At 53.3% G+C, this 17,331-nt stretch overlaps 1 protein-coding gene across 1 annotated transcript; it reads right to left on the minus strand.

Annotated features, from left to right (window-relative positions):
- Positions 1–559: 559 nt before the first annotated feature.
- BDKRB1 (bradykinin receptor B1) lies at positions 560–10,261 on the minus strand. The gene is made up of 2 exons (XM_037031212.1): positions 10,188–10,261; positions 560–2,083 (listed from the first exon to the last, which is right to left on the minus strand). Exon 2 carries the CDS (start codon positions 2,071–2,073, stop codon positions 979–981), a length of 1,095 nt encoding a protein of 364 aa, XP_036887107.1. The 5' UTR covers positions 2,074–2,083; positions 10,188–10,261; the 3' UTR covers positions 560–978.
- Between the last annotated feature and the right edge of the window lie 7,070 nt (positions 10,262–17,331).

The raw sequence follows: 17,331 nt of genomic DNA on the forward strand, positions 1-17,331 counted from the left end.
CCCTCTCACCCTGATGGTGACACTCTCCCAGTCACTGTCCTTGTTGCCAAGAGCCCCTCGAAAGCAGACTTTGAGGTTTGCCACTGGGTCCCTGGTAGCAAGAACGCTGATGCACTGAGCTCAGTAAACGTTCTTCCCATAGCCCATGCTTTTCTACCTGAGTGTCACAGTCATGCCTCCACCAGGCCTGCCTCCCTCTCTCCACGTATCCAGAGCCGCCCTTTGTAAAAGTCAGGCCATGGCTCCCTCCCTATACAACATCCTCACTGACAGCCCCAGAAGAAACCCACCCCTCTCCCCCTGAATGCTCAAGGCACGGCTCTGCGGTATGCTCCAGTGAGTGCTCATTCTCTTCTTTACATCATCTTTTCCCTCCATGTAAGGTCCCACAGATGGGCTGTCTGTCTCTGTCATCTCTGTGTTCCTAGCAGTTAGCCTAGAAAATTTCGGTTGGGCAACTAGAGATCCTTACTGGAATCTCGTGTCAGTTTCCTGCTGCTGGAACAAATTAGCACAAACTTGGTGACTTTCAAACAGCACAGATTTATTGTCTTGTGTTTCTGGAGGCCAGACATCCAAAGTCAGTCTCACTGGGCTGGCGCTGGGATGTCAGCAGGGCTGGGTCCTTCTAGGGGCTCCAGGGAGCATCCATGCCCTTGTCTTTTCCTGCCTCCAGAGGCGTCATAAGGCCCTGGCTCGTGGCCCCTTTTTGCGTTACCCCAACCTCTTGCCTCTGTTGTGACATTGCCTTCTCTGACTGACAGATCTGCTTCCCTTTTATAAGGTCCTTTGGGATGACATCGGGCCACCCCAATAATCCAGGACCACCTCCCCATCTGAGAGCCTTTGTTTAGTTGCATCTGTGAAGTCCCCGCTGCCATTAAAACATCCGCAGCTTCCAGGGCCTGCGGGGACTGGTTGTCTTGGGGGCCAGTGTCCACACACTACAACAGTATTTATGACATCAGAAATAATTGATCAGGAAGCCAAGCCTCTTGGCTCCCCGTGGCTGTTTTCATTCCGCCAGAAACGCTGGAAGATTGCTTTCCTGTGTGACGAGGACGTGGCCGAAAGACGCCTTGTGCTGCATTGTTTGCAAAGTTCCCAGACCTTGGTCCTGAAAAGCTGACCCACAAAGACATAGATCACTGGGTTCAGGCAGCTGTGGACGAAAGCGAGGAAGTTGGACCACTGCAGGCCCAAGTCGGTGAGATGGTCCCAAAAGCAGCCCTGGATGGCCCGCATCTGGAACAGAAGTTCCAGGAAGGCGAAGAAGTGGTAGGGGGCCCAGCAGACCAGGAAGGCGGCCACGAGCGTGAGGATGAGGGCTGTGGTCTTGCCTTCCGTGGGGCTCCCGCTGCTCGTTCTCCTGACCTCTGCCCGCCCTCGCACGGAGGCCAGGATGTGGTAGTTGAAGAAGACGATGGCAGCCAGCGGTAGGAGGAAACCCAGCACATTCAGCTCCACCATCCTCACGAAGTGCCAGGCCTTGTGGGGCAGCAGCAGCACGCAGGCCGAGACGTTCAGTTCTGGGACGACCTCGACGGAGCGGAGCAGGAATGTGGGGATACTCAGGAGACCCCCCAAGACCCAGATGAGCCCGCAGGTGACCCGGGCCAGCCACCGCCGCCGCCGCCTCCGGCTAGCCATGGGGTGCACCAGCATGCAGTAGCGGTCCTGGCTGATGGCCACCACCAGGAAGATGCTGATGAACAGGTTGGCCTTGATCACACCATTGACGATGCGGCAGAGCACAGCCCCGAAGGGCCAGTTGAATTGGTTCCAGATGTTCTCGGCCCAGAAGGGCAAGCCCAGGACAAACACCAGGTCCGACGCCGCCAGGTTGGCCAGGTAGATTTCTGCTGCATTCAGACGCCGCCGGGGCAGGAGGAAGACAGATAGCACTAGGAGGTTTCCCAGTAGGCCGCAGAGGCAGACGGCCACGATGAACGTTGGCAACGTGCCCTGCAGCAGGTCCCAGGCTTCCCAAGCTTCATCGCAGGACGTGGCGTTGGGCGGCGTGAGCCAGCTCTGGTTGGAGGGCGGGAACTCCAGGAAGGACTGGGGTGCCATCCACAGTGACCTGCAACAAACAGCATGGAGCGAACTGACAAGGGGGCACACCAAGCACGGCTCTTGGGCTCCATCTGGTCAGCCCAGGTTTTGGAAAATGAAGTCTCATGGCCACAGCCACACCTATTCATGGACATACTGTCCTCAGCTACTTGTGTGTCACAACAGAGGGCTGAGTGGTTGTGACAGGGACTGTGAGGCCTGCGAAACTGAGGACGTTTACCATCTGCTCCCTTAGAGGAAAAGTTTGCCAACTCCTCCGTGAAGGGCAGGACCAGAGCTTTGAAACCGAGTCCAAATCCTGGCACTGCACCCCCCCCCATCACCCACTTGGTGTGGGCCCCTTAGACCCACTGACTTTCACTGTTCTTTTTGAAAATCGAAGCTAATTGGATCCTGCTTGGCATAGTTGCCTGGCATAGAGGAAGCACTCAGCGGAAGGTGGCTATCAGTCTTATTAATAACCGTGGTATTATTACTAACAGTCCAACAAACGCTTAATGAGCATCTGCTTTGTGCCGGTACTTGGCCGGGTGCTGGAGGTGCGGGCAGCAGGACAGGGCAGTCCCAGCCTGAAGGTGCCCACCATCCACACAGGGATGCAGACCTGGAGGGAGGCAAGAAGGACATGCCTCCTGAGCAGATACGTTAGCAGGAGAGATGGGAGTTGGGATTAGATTCTAGATCTAGTGTGAAGGTGGTGTGTACCACCATCATTTTCTATTGAATATTGGTTGTGAGAGAGAAGATTTTTGGCCTGAGCCCCTGGAGATACAAAGTTCATCAACGGAAATGGAGATGATGCGGAGTGAGGACGCAGAGGTTTCCTTCTTCTTTGGAGTGGGAAGAGATCAGGAGTTCATTTGGACACATCGAGGCTGAGCTGTCTGCTGGACACCTAGTGGGGATGTCCAGTGGGTGCCTGGTAAACCAGACAGGGAGGTTTTCAGAGGCCAGATCCAGAGAACGGCCTACAGTTGGGAGCTGGAATCTCACGGCTGGTCTGTGAAGCCCCAGGACTGAATGCAACTGCCAACGGGTGGTTTAACGAAAACTCGCCTAAGCACTGAGCTTGTGTTTCTCTATGTCGAGGATGCACGTGGAACTTGCACAGGATGTTTGTTGATGTCTGTGCCACTAGGGGCCGTGGCAATCTCACTGACCCCCAGAAACCAGACTCAGGCTGCTCCTGCAGACGCTAGTAGTTTGGAAAGAGTGCGCCCTAAGACGGCAACTGTACCCACAGAGGCGCCGCGGAAGCCGTTGTAAGTCACTCTGTAAAGCGTGACTGTTCACCTTGACCACTTGACTGCGGGTTAAGTTAGTTCAGCTCCTTTTGGTCGCAACTCAGCTTACGCACATGTGACCGCAGAAATGCTGACCAAACGCTCACACGTGCGCATGTGGGAGACACGCACACACCCTGAACTGCACCACTTTCACACCCGCGTCCTCACATTCTTCGAATTCCGAAAATCCGTCCGTTCCGACCATGATCCACTTCTTTCATCCAGTGCGTGGAGTCATAGCAAAATTTCCCAAGTTCATTCTGGCGAATGGCATTCTAAAGTTGGTTAAAATTATTCACACTGGAGATGAAGTTGCTGTATTTTGTGATGGTGATACACAGACGTTTGGGTTGGCACAGGGTTATAATAACAATACTGTTCTTACTAAAATAAGAGACAGATGGGCCCTGGCTGGTGTGGCTCAGTGAATTGAGCACTGGCCTGTGAACCAAGGGGTCACTGGTTTGCTTCCCAGTCAGGGCACATGCCTGGGTTGCAGGCCGGGTCCACAGTGGGGGACACATGAGAGGCAACCACACACTGATGTTTCTCTCCCTCTCTTTCTCACTTCTTTCCATTCTCTAAAAATAAATAAAATCTTTTTTAAAAGTTTAAACTAAGAGATGGATGGAACAAACACAGACAGACTTGGAACAGGTTTACGCAATTTGTAATTGCACATAAATAAGTTTTGATTTCTACCAACTGAAATGGAGGTTGCAGTTGACCAGGTTTATAAAACTTTAAAACATAGTTACTGAACTACAAAACCTTTTGTGATGGAGTCAACGGTGAGTTTGAAAAAACACAGCTTCAACGTCTTTCCTTTGTCGGCTACCCGTCACCAGTCGGTTTTAGGGAACACTGGTGTAGGTGCCCTAAAACGTCATTAAATTGCTTGTTAAAGCAGACCTCTAAATAGGTGAGTTTTGATCCAAATCAATTATAAATCTTTAATCAAGTTATTCAATCAATGTAGCACCAGAAGATCAACTTTTAAAGCTTTTAGCAACTTACAGTAATTGAAAATGAAGCTTTTATGTGAAAAATAATGAAGCTTTTAAATTTTTTTTTTTTGCTAAAAGAGCAAGGGACATAATGAGCAAATTAAGTGATGAGAGCTCAAATAGCACACAAGATTTAATTTAAAAATCCTGTAATAAAATTCTATGATGAGCTTTGGAATATCTCAACTTGTAGGAAGAATTTTTTCAGGGGGATAAATTCCTATTGTATACAGAAAAAAGGATAAAATCGAGGAAGTCAGTGATCCGCAGCATCTAAACTGGACAAAGCATTAAAAAATGATGAATAGCTACAGCTTACTTACAGAGTTTAATCTGGGAAATATATTTGTGAAGACAGAAACTCTGAACTAAGGCAGTGCCAGTGACATTGTCTGGGCCGACACCTTTGCAGAACCCTGTATGCAAAGCACCGGCCTTGAGAACTTTTGGTCAGAACCTGCTCAGAGCTTACCCGGTACCTCAGCACGTGTGGAGGGAACATTTCTTAATTAAATATACTCTGGTCCAAGAAAAGAATCAATCAAAGGCATTCATTTAAACTTATTCACTGTAAAATTGGAAGAAAAGGATTTCAGCAATTATGCAGAACAATTCAAAATAATAAAACCACACTGAAAGATGAAGACACTGTTTGGGAAAGTGCCCACACTGTGTCATAGTCGGGTACGAGCCTAAGAAGCTAATTATGGTTCACAGACATGTGCCAGGCACAGGTACTCGCTGGTGGCATTTTCAATGTCCAATTAATTAACAAAAAGAAAAGGTTTTATTTTGCTTTAATATATCTGTGTGTATATATGTGTATATATATATATTTGATGTATATATATTTAAAGACAATTTTTTTGAAAAATTTTGATTAGAACTACTTAGTGACTCTATTAAATATAATATAACCAACTTATTGTTTTTAAATATATTTTATTGATTATGCTATTACAGTTGTCTCATTTTTCCCCCTTCACCCCCCTCTGCCCTGCATACCCCCTCCGACCCACATTCTCCCCCTTTAGTTTATGCCATGGGTTGTACATATAAGTTCTTTGGCTTCTCCATTTCCTATACTATTCTTACCCTCCCCTGTCTATTTCCTACCTACCGTCTATGCTACTTATTCTCTGTACCTTCTCCCCCCTTCTCCTCCTCCCACTCCCCTGTTGCTAACCCTCTATGTGATCTCCATTTCCATGGTTCTGTTCCTGTTCTATTATTTGCTTTTGTTTTTGTTTTAAGTGTGGTTGTTAATAATTGTGAGTTAGCTGTCATTTTACTGTTCATATTTTTTATCTTCTTTTTTTAGATAAATCCCTTTGGCATTTCATATAATAAGGGCTTGGTGATAATGAACTCCTTGAACTTGACCATATTTGGAAAGTACTTTATCTGCCCTTCTGTTATAAATGAAAGCTTTGCTGGATAGAGCAATCTTGGATGTAGGTCCCTGCCTTTCATGACTTGGAATACTTCTTTCCAGTCTCTTCTTGCCTGTAAGGTCTCTTTTGAGAAATCAGCTGACAGTCTGATGGGCACTCCTTTGTAGGTGACTGTCCCCTTATCCCTTGCTGCTTCTAGGATTCTCTCCTTCATTTTAATCTTGGCTAATGTAATGATGATGTGCCTTGGTGTGTTCCTTCTTGGGTCCAAATTCTTTGGGGCTCTCTGAGCTTCCTGGGCTTCCTGGAAGTCTATTTCCTTTGCCAGACTGGGGAAGTTCTCCTTTATTAATTGTTCAAATATGTTTTCCACTCACTGCTCTTCCTCTTCCCCTTCTGGTACCCCTATAATTCGGATGTTGGAACGTTTAAAGATGTCCTGGAAGTTCCTAAACCTCTCCTCATTTTTTTGAATTCTTGTTTCTTCATTCTTTTCTGGTTGGATATTCTTTCTTCCTTCTGCTCCAAATGGTTGATTTGAGTCCCAGTTTCCTTCCCATCACTACTGGTTTCCTGTACATTTTCCTTTATTTCACTTAACATAGCCTTCATTTTTTCATCTAATTTGTGAACAAATTCAACCAATTCTGTGAGTATCCTGATCACCAGTATTTTGAACTGTGCATCTGATGATAGGTTGGCTACCTGTTTGTCACTTAGTTGTATTTTTTCTGGAGCTTTGATCTGTTCTTTTTTTAAAAGAGATTTTATTTATTTATCTTTAGAGGGGAAGGGAAGGAGAGAGAGAGAGAGAGAAATATCAATGTATGGTTGCCTCTCATGTGTCCCCTGCCAGGAACCGGGAACTGGCCTGCAACCCAGGCATGTGCCCTGGCTGGGAATCGAACTGCGATCGCCTGGTTCGCAGGCCTGCGCTCAATCCACTGAGCTACACCAGCCAGGGCTGATTTGTTCTTTTGTTTGGGCCATTTTTTTTGTCTTGACACACCTGTTACATGGTGAGGGGCAGAGCCTTAGGTTTTCACCAGGGCGGGGCAACCCAGTGGCTGTGTTATGATGCTGTACGTGGGGCAGGGGTCGGAGAGGAAACAATGGTGCTTGCTCCACTCTCTATTGGACCTCAGTCCCTTCCACTGTTTCCCCCAAGCAAACTGGGCCCCTCTGGTGCTGATTCTCAGGTAGATGGGCTTGTGTGTGTTCTAGGACCCTGTGGGTCTCTCCAGCGAACTCTCTGTGAGGCTGGGAGTCTCTCCTGCTGCCTCTGCCTCCACCCCCACTGGTATTTTAAATTGGTGGTTTGAGGTTTTACTTCCTGCGCTGGGGCCCTGGGTTGTGCACTCTGTCCCGCTCCCCAGTTGTTTCTCCGGGTTTATCTGCATGTGAACATGGGCCTCCCGGTCGCAATCCGCCCCCTTGATGGGTCCGCCTGCTGCTGCTTTACCACAAGTCCTCTCTGCCCGGCTGCCCGGCTCCGACCCTCCTACTTGTCTGGATGAGTGTGTTTGCTTTAACTCCTTGGTTGTTGGACCTCCATACAGTTCATGTTTCTGTTGGTTCTGGTTGTTTTTTGTTTTTAAATTGTTGTCCTTCTTTTGGTTGTGTGAGGAGGCACAGTGTGTCCACGCCTCCATCTTGGCCGGAAGTCCCAACTGTTGCTTAAAGGCCCTCAGTCTGTGGGGATGGACGGGGCAGCCACGGGGAACACACACGCCCCCCACACCCGCCTTCTCAGGTGCGAAGCGGGCCGCCAGAAGCCCCTTCGTTCTGCACTCGGTCGTCCGAGCCGCTTCCCGAGGCTGCCACGGGGCTCCGTGCCGCCCCTTCCTGGGCCGCCCTCGGAGCCAAGGGAAGCCCGGGGGCCTCTGTGTCTCTGCCCCAACCTTCCGCCACGCCGAGGCTGAGGGCGAGGCCCTGGCGCCCAGATCTGACCCCGGGCCACACCTGTGACATGCTGAGGGCCCAGGACTGTGCTGGGCTTTCGGTAACTGAGCCTGACAACATGCCCAGGAGGAAGGGTGAGACCTTTACACCCATCATACATACAGAGGAGCAGACTGAGGCGAAGACGAAGAAACGACTTCATCAAGTTTGCATGAGGTCAGCTCTGTTTCCTGGCCCAATTCAGGGTCCATGTCTCTCTTATACACCCTGCTGCGACTACAAAGAGAATGGGCCTGGAGGCAGGGGACCGGGGCTTTGGTCCTGGGGCCACCCATCTGTGTGATTCTGGGCAGGTCCAGTGACTTCTCTGAGGCTCAGCTTCCTCAGTGGCGAGGTGGGAATGATGGTCGCTATTGCAAAGCAGGGCGGTGAGGCTTAAATGAGCGCATGTGCATACAACCCCCCCGCAGGCTGCAAACCGCCAAATCCAGGCTTAATGATAATAGCTGCCACCTCATCAGTAGTGGCACTGGCCACAGTAGTGATAACAGCGATGACCAAGTGTCCCGGGCCCTCCGAGCAGGAGCGAGGTCTCCTCCATGTGGACCGCCCACGAGGGTGGAAAGTGCCCTGAGCCCCCTCCCCTGCCCTGGTCCCCGGCGCACGAGAACACTAAGGAACTGGCCTCCGGAAGGCTGGGCTCCAGAGGGCCTGGCGCTTGGGATTCCCCTTTGTCTCCAGCCTCGGAGCTGCAACCACCAGGAGTTTAAGAAGGAGCCACCAGAAAGGGCGGAGGACTCGTAACGGAGGCTGCATCTCTGAACATGCGGGGAGGGGACGCACGTCCCCTCTGAAGTGTGCTTGCCTGGGCAGGCAAGGATGGCTCTTGGTGGACAGTGGAAGGGGCCTGGCTCTGTGTCCTCCTAAGAGACCCCAGGGTCAGTGGGAGGCAGGAGCTGTTCAGGCATCACCAGACCAAAGGGCTGGCCTTGGGGCTGAAGGGTTGGCTGGGTCAGGGCCCCAGAGATGTCTACATCCTAGTCCCTGGGACTCATGAATACGTTGTTGCCTTACAAGGCAAAAGGGTCTCTGCAAGTGTTACGAAGCTAAGGATTTTGAGATGGGGAGATGAGTTTATTCAGGAGATGAACTTAATGCAATCCCAAGTGAAAGTGACTTCATTTATGACTGACAGAGGATGGCGGGAGGGCCAGAGTGGGAGAGAAATCAGAGGATACTGAACAGCAGGCTTTGAAGACGGGGACGGGGCCAGGAGCCAAGGACCGCGGGCAGCCTGGAGAAGCTGGGAAGAGCAAGGAGCGGTTCTCCCCTGACCCTCAGAAGGAGCGCAGCCCTGCCGACACCTTGACTGTAGCCCGAAGTGACTGATTTTGAACTTCTGACCTGCAGAGCTGTACGATAATGACTTTGTGTTGTTTTCAGCCACTAAGTTCGTGCTTGTTTGTTATAGCGGCCACAGGAAACTCACACAGGGGGCAGAGCTCGCCCCTGCCCTGGGCATCAGGGACTGCTGCCTGTGCCAGCAGACGTCTGGCTTCAGCCCCAGTGCCATCAGTTCAGCAGACACTGCCCCACAGGAGCCCGCTGAGTCCCTGGCCCCTGAGGTCACAGCATGTCTGCTCCAGCTGGGCTCGTTTGTAAGCACAGCTCCTGCCTGTGTTCATGCAAAGTTAGCCAGAGAGAGGGGATCTCCCTTTGCTAGTTCTGTTTTAGCTCTGATATGTGCCTGGCACATTGTAGGTGTTCAGCAAATAGTAGCTATTATTGTTACTAGTAATATATGATCCTATTTGAAAATCTCAGGGGCGACATTGAGCAAGTCTACTAGAAACGACACTTCTGGAATTTCCATGAGACACTTTACAAGTTCTGCACATTTTAAACATTGGCACGTGGCCCTTGGAAGACAGCTGGGCTTTCTTCTCATTGATCCCCAGGCCCACAATAAGGTAACGGTCAAAGGCCTTTGGGGTACGGACACAGATGGTAAAGAATGTCCACCCAGCCACATAATAACGCACCATTTTCAAGCCTGAAATAATAACCCCACCAATGACCAATTGTCGGCCTTACAAAATCTTGTAAGCGATCCTGGGGAGACCAACCTGATTTTTAGTCATCAGAATTTGTCAGGGGTGACTATGGGGTCCTGAGGGGCTGTGCTCGGGCTCCGTGTACTCTGTCTGACCCAGCTGCAACCTCCACAAGCTGTTCCCAACTCCCCGCCGCCCCCCGGCCCAGCCCCCAGCCTTCTGGGAAAGCAACCAAAACCCAAGTAGGCACAGAACACGCAGCTTTTCCACTGACTTAGAATTATGTTAAAAACACACACACTTAGAGAAAGCTGCAGGTTTTTTACACTTAGAATTACATTTAAACACACACAAATTCTGACAATATTTAGTTATAAAAGAAAGATTATTTTCTCTCTTTCTTAGAGACACGGGCCCCCTCTTATGTTTTAGTCTCGTAGAAGAAAAGAAAGGTGGTCATTTACTTACTCAGGAAGAAAACGAAAGCGCTCGCCTGGCCAGCCAGTGGGCTCTCTGACGGGCGAGAGCTGTCTCTGGGGGTGTTTTCTCTTCTGGGAAGCGCTCAGAAACGGGGTGGCCTCCACTTATGTAACCTCTGCTCCGATGATGTCATCGGAGGGCCTGCCGAGAGTGAGTCTTCCAGACGGGGGAGGCAGGCTGTGGTGTTGGGAGGAAAGCTGTTTTGTTCTTCGGAGCTGGCAAGAGATGACTCCCTCCTTACCTTGCTAACAGGTGGGGAGGCCTGTGATGTGACCCCCGCCAAGAAGGGCACAGTGGCCAACATGCCCTTAGAACACATTTGGCACAGGGAACATAGTCAGGGAGAGTGCAGTGACCAGGCACGGTGCCAGAAGACCACCACACTAATGGGGGGCATCACTTGGTAAGACATAACAGTGTCTGATCACGATACCGTGGTATATACTGTATCCCTGCGATAGTATATGCCCACTGTAACTGAAAAACAAGTTGAAAACTCTTTTAAAAAGGCAAAATACAAGTCAAAAAGAAAACCACACCCGTTTGGGCATCTTGGAGTTTCCCTCAGCCTCGGGCATCGGCGGACACTGAGTGAGACTTTGCCCGTTGGCAGCAGGGTCCTTGGCAGTTTTCTTGGGAGCCGACTCCAACACACCATTTGAGTTTTGGGCATGAAGGATACACTGCCAAGAATCCATCAGTGCGGACCCTATGAAACAAGCAGAGAGCCAGGGAAAGTCTGACGCATGCACTGGGCAGAGTTGAGTAAAATCAGACGCGCTTTTTCCTCATCCTCCCCGGCAGTTCTGAGGTCCGAGCTCCAGCTGAGTCTGCATACATCAGCGTGAACTCCTCAAGACCCCCTCTTACAGGAAGACATTTCTGGCTTTCTTTGAGAGTCAGACCTCGAGATCCTTGAACATCCCTGCGTCTTCCATCCACCTTTGCTTCTAAAGAGTAAGAGGTTTCAAGCTCCCTCCCTAGATGCAGGGCAGTGTGTCCACACCAAGGCTCTGGCAAAGTGATGCCCCAATCTCAGCCACTCAGGCCCCCCCCACACACACCCTGGTCCTGCCTCTCAGTGTCTCCACAAAACCAATAAATGTGGCCAGAGCAGAAAGTGTCCCCTTTGTCCTCAGAAGCTGGCCTGTTCAAGGAGTTTCCCTTTTGTGATCCCTCTGCGGGGGGACAAACTATACTTTCAAATTTTCTAGCATTTTCTTTCTGCTGATGGACACCTTAAAATTGTGGGAGCAGGGGAAGAACTAAAACACTCCAAGGATCAGTAGCAGATATGTGATTCAGAGAGGCAACCGAATTCACCTCTGCGGAGGGCCCCTGCAGATGGGGAGCGACCTGGGGCTTCCTGGTGGTGCAGATGTTAGGCGAGTGCCCGCCAGCACTTTACAGTGGAGTTTAACCAGAGAAACTCTCCAGATCCCAGGACTTCCTAATCAGTACTGTGGACTGGGGGGCTTGCCAGGCAGCCTCCCTGCCCTTTGCAGCAAGTGGCTGGCTCTCCTCCTTCGGTGAGTGTTCAGACTGGACAATTTCTGGGAAGCCCTACTCACAGGCAGCGTCTTCCTGCCCGAGCACGTGTCCACCGCGGAGACGCCCCGGAGGTCTGGGCTTTGCTTCTCGGGGAGGGGCAGCCCATGAGGAGAGGCGGACTGAGTGAGGCAGGGCCAGGTGGCCGGGACTGTCTGTCAGGGCCCCACCCCCCTCCGCCCCCCCAAGGAGGGCCGAGTGAGCTGGTCTTGAGGAAGTGACCCTGTGGCAGCCTTGCCAGGGCGTGGGGGCCCCGCCCCATCACCCGGAAGGTGACAGAGATGATTAACACATGGTGACCCCCCTGCTGCTCACCGGGATGGGGGATGGGAAGCAGACCTTGGTCCTGGGGTGCGGGGAACAGGGTCTCCCTCTGCCTGTGGGCCCTGGGGGCCTGGGAGCCTTCTTTCTGGGGACAGTGGGCAGGGCGAAGGAACCCCAAGTCTGTAGGGGACAACAGGTCCCTGTGGCATGGAGAAGGCAGGGGTGGCTGAGCCTTGGTGGAAGGCGTGTGAGGAGAACACAACGGCACAGAGCCGGCTACCGGGCTGGCAGGGCACCCAGGGCTCCCTCGCAGAAACTCGGGCGGGCCTGGCCAGCTGGGCGGGGCGGGCCCACCTTCCCTGGGCTTGTTCTGCCTGCCGAAGAGGGGAGGGGGCCCGGCAGCCCCATTTCCCAGGGACGGCTGGCTCCAGACCCTGCTCAACGCACGTTCAGGGGAAGGTGAGCTGGAGTTTGAAGAACTTGGGGACGCATGGTCACTGTCCCCATCATGACATACAGGGTCACTTTTCATTTCGCTAACTGTTAAGGCCTGCACTCACTTCATCTGGTCTCCTTTATAGTCACATCCAGCAAGTTCTTCAAGGCGACAGACTCTAGTACCCCTCCTTCAGCACATCCAACCAGTAGCCCCCACACGCTGAGCCTCTGCATGTCTGTCACTAGTCCTTCCAGTGCGTGACGGCTCTGCCACTGCCTCTTCCACCTGTGGGTGGAGGAAAGAAAAGCAAAGGGAGCCATTTCTCTCCAGGAATGAAGACAATGTTCGAGTTCGGTCCCGCCAGCGCCGCCCCCTGCACCCCCGCCTCAGTTCACGCCCTCCTTCCTCTCCGAGGTTCTAGACCCGCAGCCACAGATAAGTCTGCCACAGAGCCCGGCCACCCGATCTCCTTGCATCCTGACTTCTTTCCTTCAGTCTATCCTCGTGCTAGATTAACTTTCCAGAAACACTTGGATTTTGTCACTTCACGGGACAAAGGCCCAGCCCTTGGACTCCGTAGACATGGCTGTGCTGTGACTCTCTGAGCCGCCCTCCACCCTGGGCCTCCTGCTCCGGCGGAGGGGGCGGCTCCTGGGCTCCTAAGACACCCAGACTCACCTCCCCGCTCCTCGCTGCTGCTCGACACCCACCCGTCACACAGCCCCGCTGTGGCCCTGGCCCCTCTGTGAGCACAGGCTGGGCATCCATCCCTCTCTTCTGCAGACCTGTGCCGAGCCCCTGTGTGGTGCCAGGTGAGTGCGGGTGCCCAGGGGACAGAAAAGGAGGCTCAGAGCCCAGCTTGGAGCTGCTCACGCTCCGGTGACCAGGCAGGGGAGCCCATGCCACCATAGAGGAGCACACACAAGGGGCCAGGATGGCAGGGGCAAGAGTAAAGCACCAGGACGTGAGGGAGACAAAAACAAAATCCTAAATGTAGGGTCAGCAAAGCCCCAGCACCTGCACACCCACAGGGCAGCAGTTGCTGACTTGAATGTGTCCTTGGCCTTGGGCAGCTGTGGGCGCGGCCCTGGCCTGTGACGATGACCATTTAGACTAAGAGAAGGGCCCTGGTGCTGGTCACTTGGCAGAAAAAGCTCCGCTGGGCCAGGGGTTTCACAGACCAGAAGGGTTTCTGAAAATCCATCTGAAACTCTGTCCCCACGTTGGCTTCACTTTGGGAGGTCAAGGCCTCCCCCAGGCAGTGGGGCTCACCAGACCCTCCTCTTGGGAGAGTCGTGAGTTAATAGGGCGTGGAGGCAGGGCAGGTGTGCCCCCAAAGGCCCTCGGTTTGGTGCAGGAAGGAGAAATAGTTTCAGCCCAAAGTGAGGCCTTCTGGAGAGTGTGGGTGCAGAGAGGGGAGCCAGCCCATCGGTGAGACGCCCCGGGAGAGGGCTGGGGGGCCAGGCAGTCCTGGGGAGTCTCCCACCCCCGGTTTTTTCACCTGGGAAGGGCCCTGCCTCCTTTGAGAGCTGTTGTGAAGATCAAATAAGTGCATGGAAAGATGTTCACAGGAGGGGTGAGTATGTGGGTGTTGATGTAGCTTTCCCCAGTTTCGTGGACTTTCTCTGTGTAATCCAGCAGAACGTGCCCCTGTGGGAAAACCTCTCCTGTCATTTCAGCCTAGAGGCTGAACTTGCCTGTGTGGACAGCAAAACACGGGGTTACAGACTGAAGTTACTTCCCTTAGAAACCAGTAGTTTGAAGTGGAGTCGACGCCGTGAGTGTCCTACTCAATACATGTCACGTTGGTCCCCAAGAGAGGATGTCTTCCGTGAGCCACAAAACTCTGGGCACAGGGGATCTGAAGATGCCAAAGGCAACTTTCACCTTTTGCTAAAGATTCCAAAGCCAGAATCTCATGGTCTGGTCTGGAAGTCATGGTGGGCGGGTCTGGGACACAGGGCCACTTTGCCAGAGTTTCGATCCCAGCTCCCTCACGGGTGAGCTGGGTGAACTTGGGTCATTGTCTATAGCCCCCCCGTGGAGCCTCAGTTTCCTGGCCTTCGCAGAGTTGGGGATCACGTGCGATGATGGGAGAGGCAGCCGCCCGCAGCTTCAGCTCTGGTTTAACCACTCGGCTGCTGCACGGGACGGTGGGGTGGAGCACAGGAGTTGTTACACGGCTGTCCTCTGTCCCGGCCAGGACTGGAGAGAGGAAACAGGCCCATGTGGCTGGCCCACCGGGTGCGCCGTGCGGGGTGGGTCAGCCTGGAGGGTGGCGACTAGAGGAGCCTCGGAGCCCCATCTCTGGCCACTTCTCCAGGTGGCCTATAACCAACTTTCCCACCTGTGTGGGCGTGGTGATTGGGCTGAGAGCCAGGAGCTGGGCCCTGTGGCCTCTTCCTATTCTCGTTTGAGATTCCCCGAATCTGCCTGACTTTGGGGCCTGGGGGAGGAAGAGAGAAACGGGCAGCCCGGTCCTGAGTCACTGGAGATGGGGCGTGTGGACCAGCAGGGAAGGCCTGGAGCGTGCACGCTCTGAGCGCCGGGGCTGGTCCCTAACGTGTCGTGTGACCCTGGGAAAGGCCTAGTGTCCTCCTGTTGAAAAACTCCCCGAAGTCTGTAAGGCAGCACATTCTATTCCTTCTCGGGAAGTCGTCCGTCACAGGCTGGCCCCTGTGGCCACCAGGGACCCGAGGAGCACATTGGCTCACTCTTCCACCATTGGGGGGAAAGGTGTGCTCGGACGGCGAGGGGCCGCCTCTAAGGGAAGCCTGCACTTGGGATGAGCAAAGCACCACTTTGGTCTCAGAGCACCACAGTTGGGATGGCTTAAACAACGGGCATTTATTCCCTCCCAGTTCAGGAGGCAGAAGTCCAAACTGAAGGTGTCGGCAGGTGGGTCCCTCTCGACAGCTCTGAGGGAGACTCTGCCCACACATCTCGTCTGGCGCCTGGTGGCTCCAGGCAATCCCGAGTGTCCCTTGGCTTGTAGAAGCATCACCCCAGCTCTGTCCTCTGCATCTCTGTGCGTCTCTGTGTGCCCTCTCCTTCTCCAATAAGGACCCTGGTCATTGGATTCAGGGTCCACCCTGATCCAGTATGACTGCATCTTAATTATGTCCACACAGACCTTGTTCCCAAATAAGGTCACATCCTGAGGTTCCATGTGGGTGTGAATGTTGGGGGAAGGGAGCTGTATTCCACCCATGAGAACACCTTTATATCACTTTATCTTCATAACACCTGGATCCTCATTTTATAGGAGGCAAAACACCTGGAGCTGAGAGACGCGAACTGACCTTGTCCAAATCCCTGCAGCCAGGCAGTGACAGAGCTGGGATGTAAAAGAGGACCCTGGCCCTAGCCCAGGGCAGCCCCAGCACCTTGGTGTTGCCCTTGAGAGTTAACGAAGCCCCCTGTCCACAGACATGAGCCCCAGGTGAGCTAGGCACACTTGTAAACTCTGCCCATTTTACAGAGGAGGAAACTGAGGCCAAAGGCCAGGGATGGGGAGTGGAAATGAGTCACGTGGTTGGCCAGGGTCACACGCTGAGTAAGTGGCATGGTAGGGACTCAAGTCCCGGCTTCCAGAGTTTTCCCTACTATTAAATGTTGTATCGCAACGTAAGCTAGAGGAAAGAAGCCAGACATATTGCGTGACTCCATCTACATGAAATATCCAGAACAGGCCGATCCAGAGACAGAAGGAGGCGGTGGGGAGGGAGGACCGAGAAGTGACTGCTGACGGCCGGAGGCTTCCCTGCAGGGAGGTGAAGGTGTTCCGGAACGGGACAGCAGGGGTGGCAGCATGTGACTAGCCTGCGTGGGAGAGCGGGCTTCTCAGCAGGGGACTTGTATCTCCACAAGGCGTCTCAGTGGAGGTGCCAGCCCCCAGGTCTGGGGAGGTGGCTGTGTAGAAAGCGAGTGCTCCCAAGGCCCAGAAGATGCAAAGGCTGTTTATTGGGATGGAAATGGCTGGGGCCCAGGCCCAGAAGCTCTGCGTGTAGAAAGGCAACCGAGGGCTTTCTCAGGGACAGACTCTGCATCCCTCTGTTAAGGCACAAACTCACAGAGAGCAGGCTGGCGCCAGGGCACCATTCTGCCTTAGGTGCTTCTGTCTCCGGGCCTCCGTTGCCACCTCAGTGGTTGGGAGGGCCAAGTCTAAACGAGCTCAGCACAGGGTGAGACGTGGTGATGGGGCCCCTTTAACCTCAGCCCGAACCACAAAGCATTAACCTTTCAACCATGGCTCTTGCTACACCGTGACCTTCCAGCTCATCCCTGACACCCACATCCTCCCAGGGTTGGCCAGAAGTCACAGCTGTGTGAGCCCGTGCGATGGGCTGAGGGATTGAGCAACAAGGAAATAATGAAGCACATCGCTGGGGTGACGAGTAGAGACCTCCCCTCCCGAACCACAGAGACTGCACCCAAGCGGCTTTGCAAATCGGCAGCAGCCATCCTCATCGGCTAGCTCCTGTCGGGTCACGTGCACTCAGTCTGCCCCTCTACACCAGACCCTCACTGGTTCCTGCCAGGGCAGACTTGGGAGCTGGACCCATTTCTGGGTTCTGAGTCCACCAGAAACCCACCTGGGCTTCTCCCCATTGCACCAGCTTGCTAGGGCTAAGGAGGGTCGGGGGTTGGGCGGCCGGACATGTCGCCTGGCTACGGTCGGGGGTGATTGCAGGGAGGGTCTCCTGGCCTGTTTCCACCTGCTGAGAGCCCAGCTCAGATGCCCAGCCAGGCGGCTTCCCCAGGACGGCAGGTCCCCTTGAGCCGTGCTCCTGTCTGTGAGCCAAGCCCCTCCGATGAGCGAGCTCCTTGGGGCACGTGTGCGCAGTTTTCGCCAAGTCCAAGGCCGCCGGGGTGGGTGTG

Source organism: Sturnira hondurensis, unplaced genomic scaffold, assembly GCF_014824575.4.
Source record: "Sturnira hondurensis isolate 20B ecotype Veracruz unplaced genomic scaffold, ASM1482457v3 Scaffold0021143, whole genome shotgun sequence".
In the NCBI taxonomy this organism is placed as follows: Eukaryota; Metazoa; Chordata; class Mammalia; order Chiroptera; family Phyllostomidae; genus Sturnira; species Sturnira hondurensis.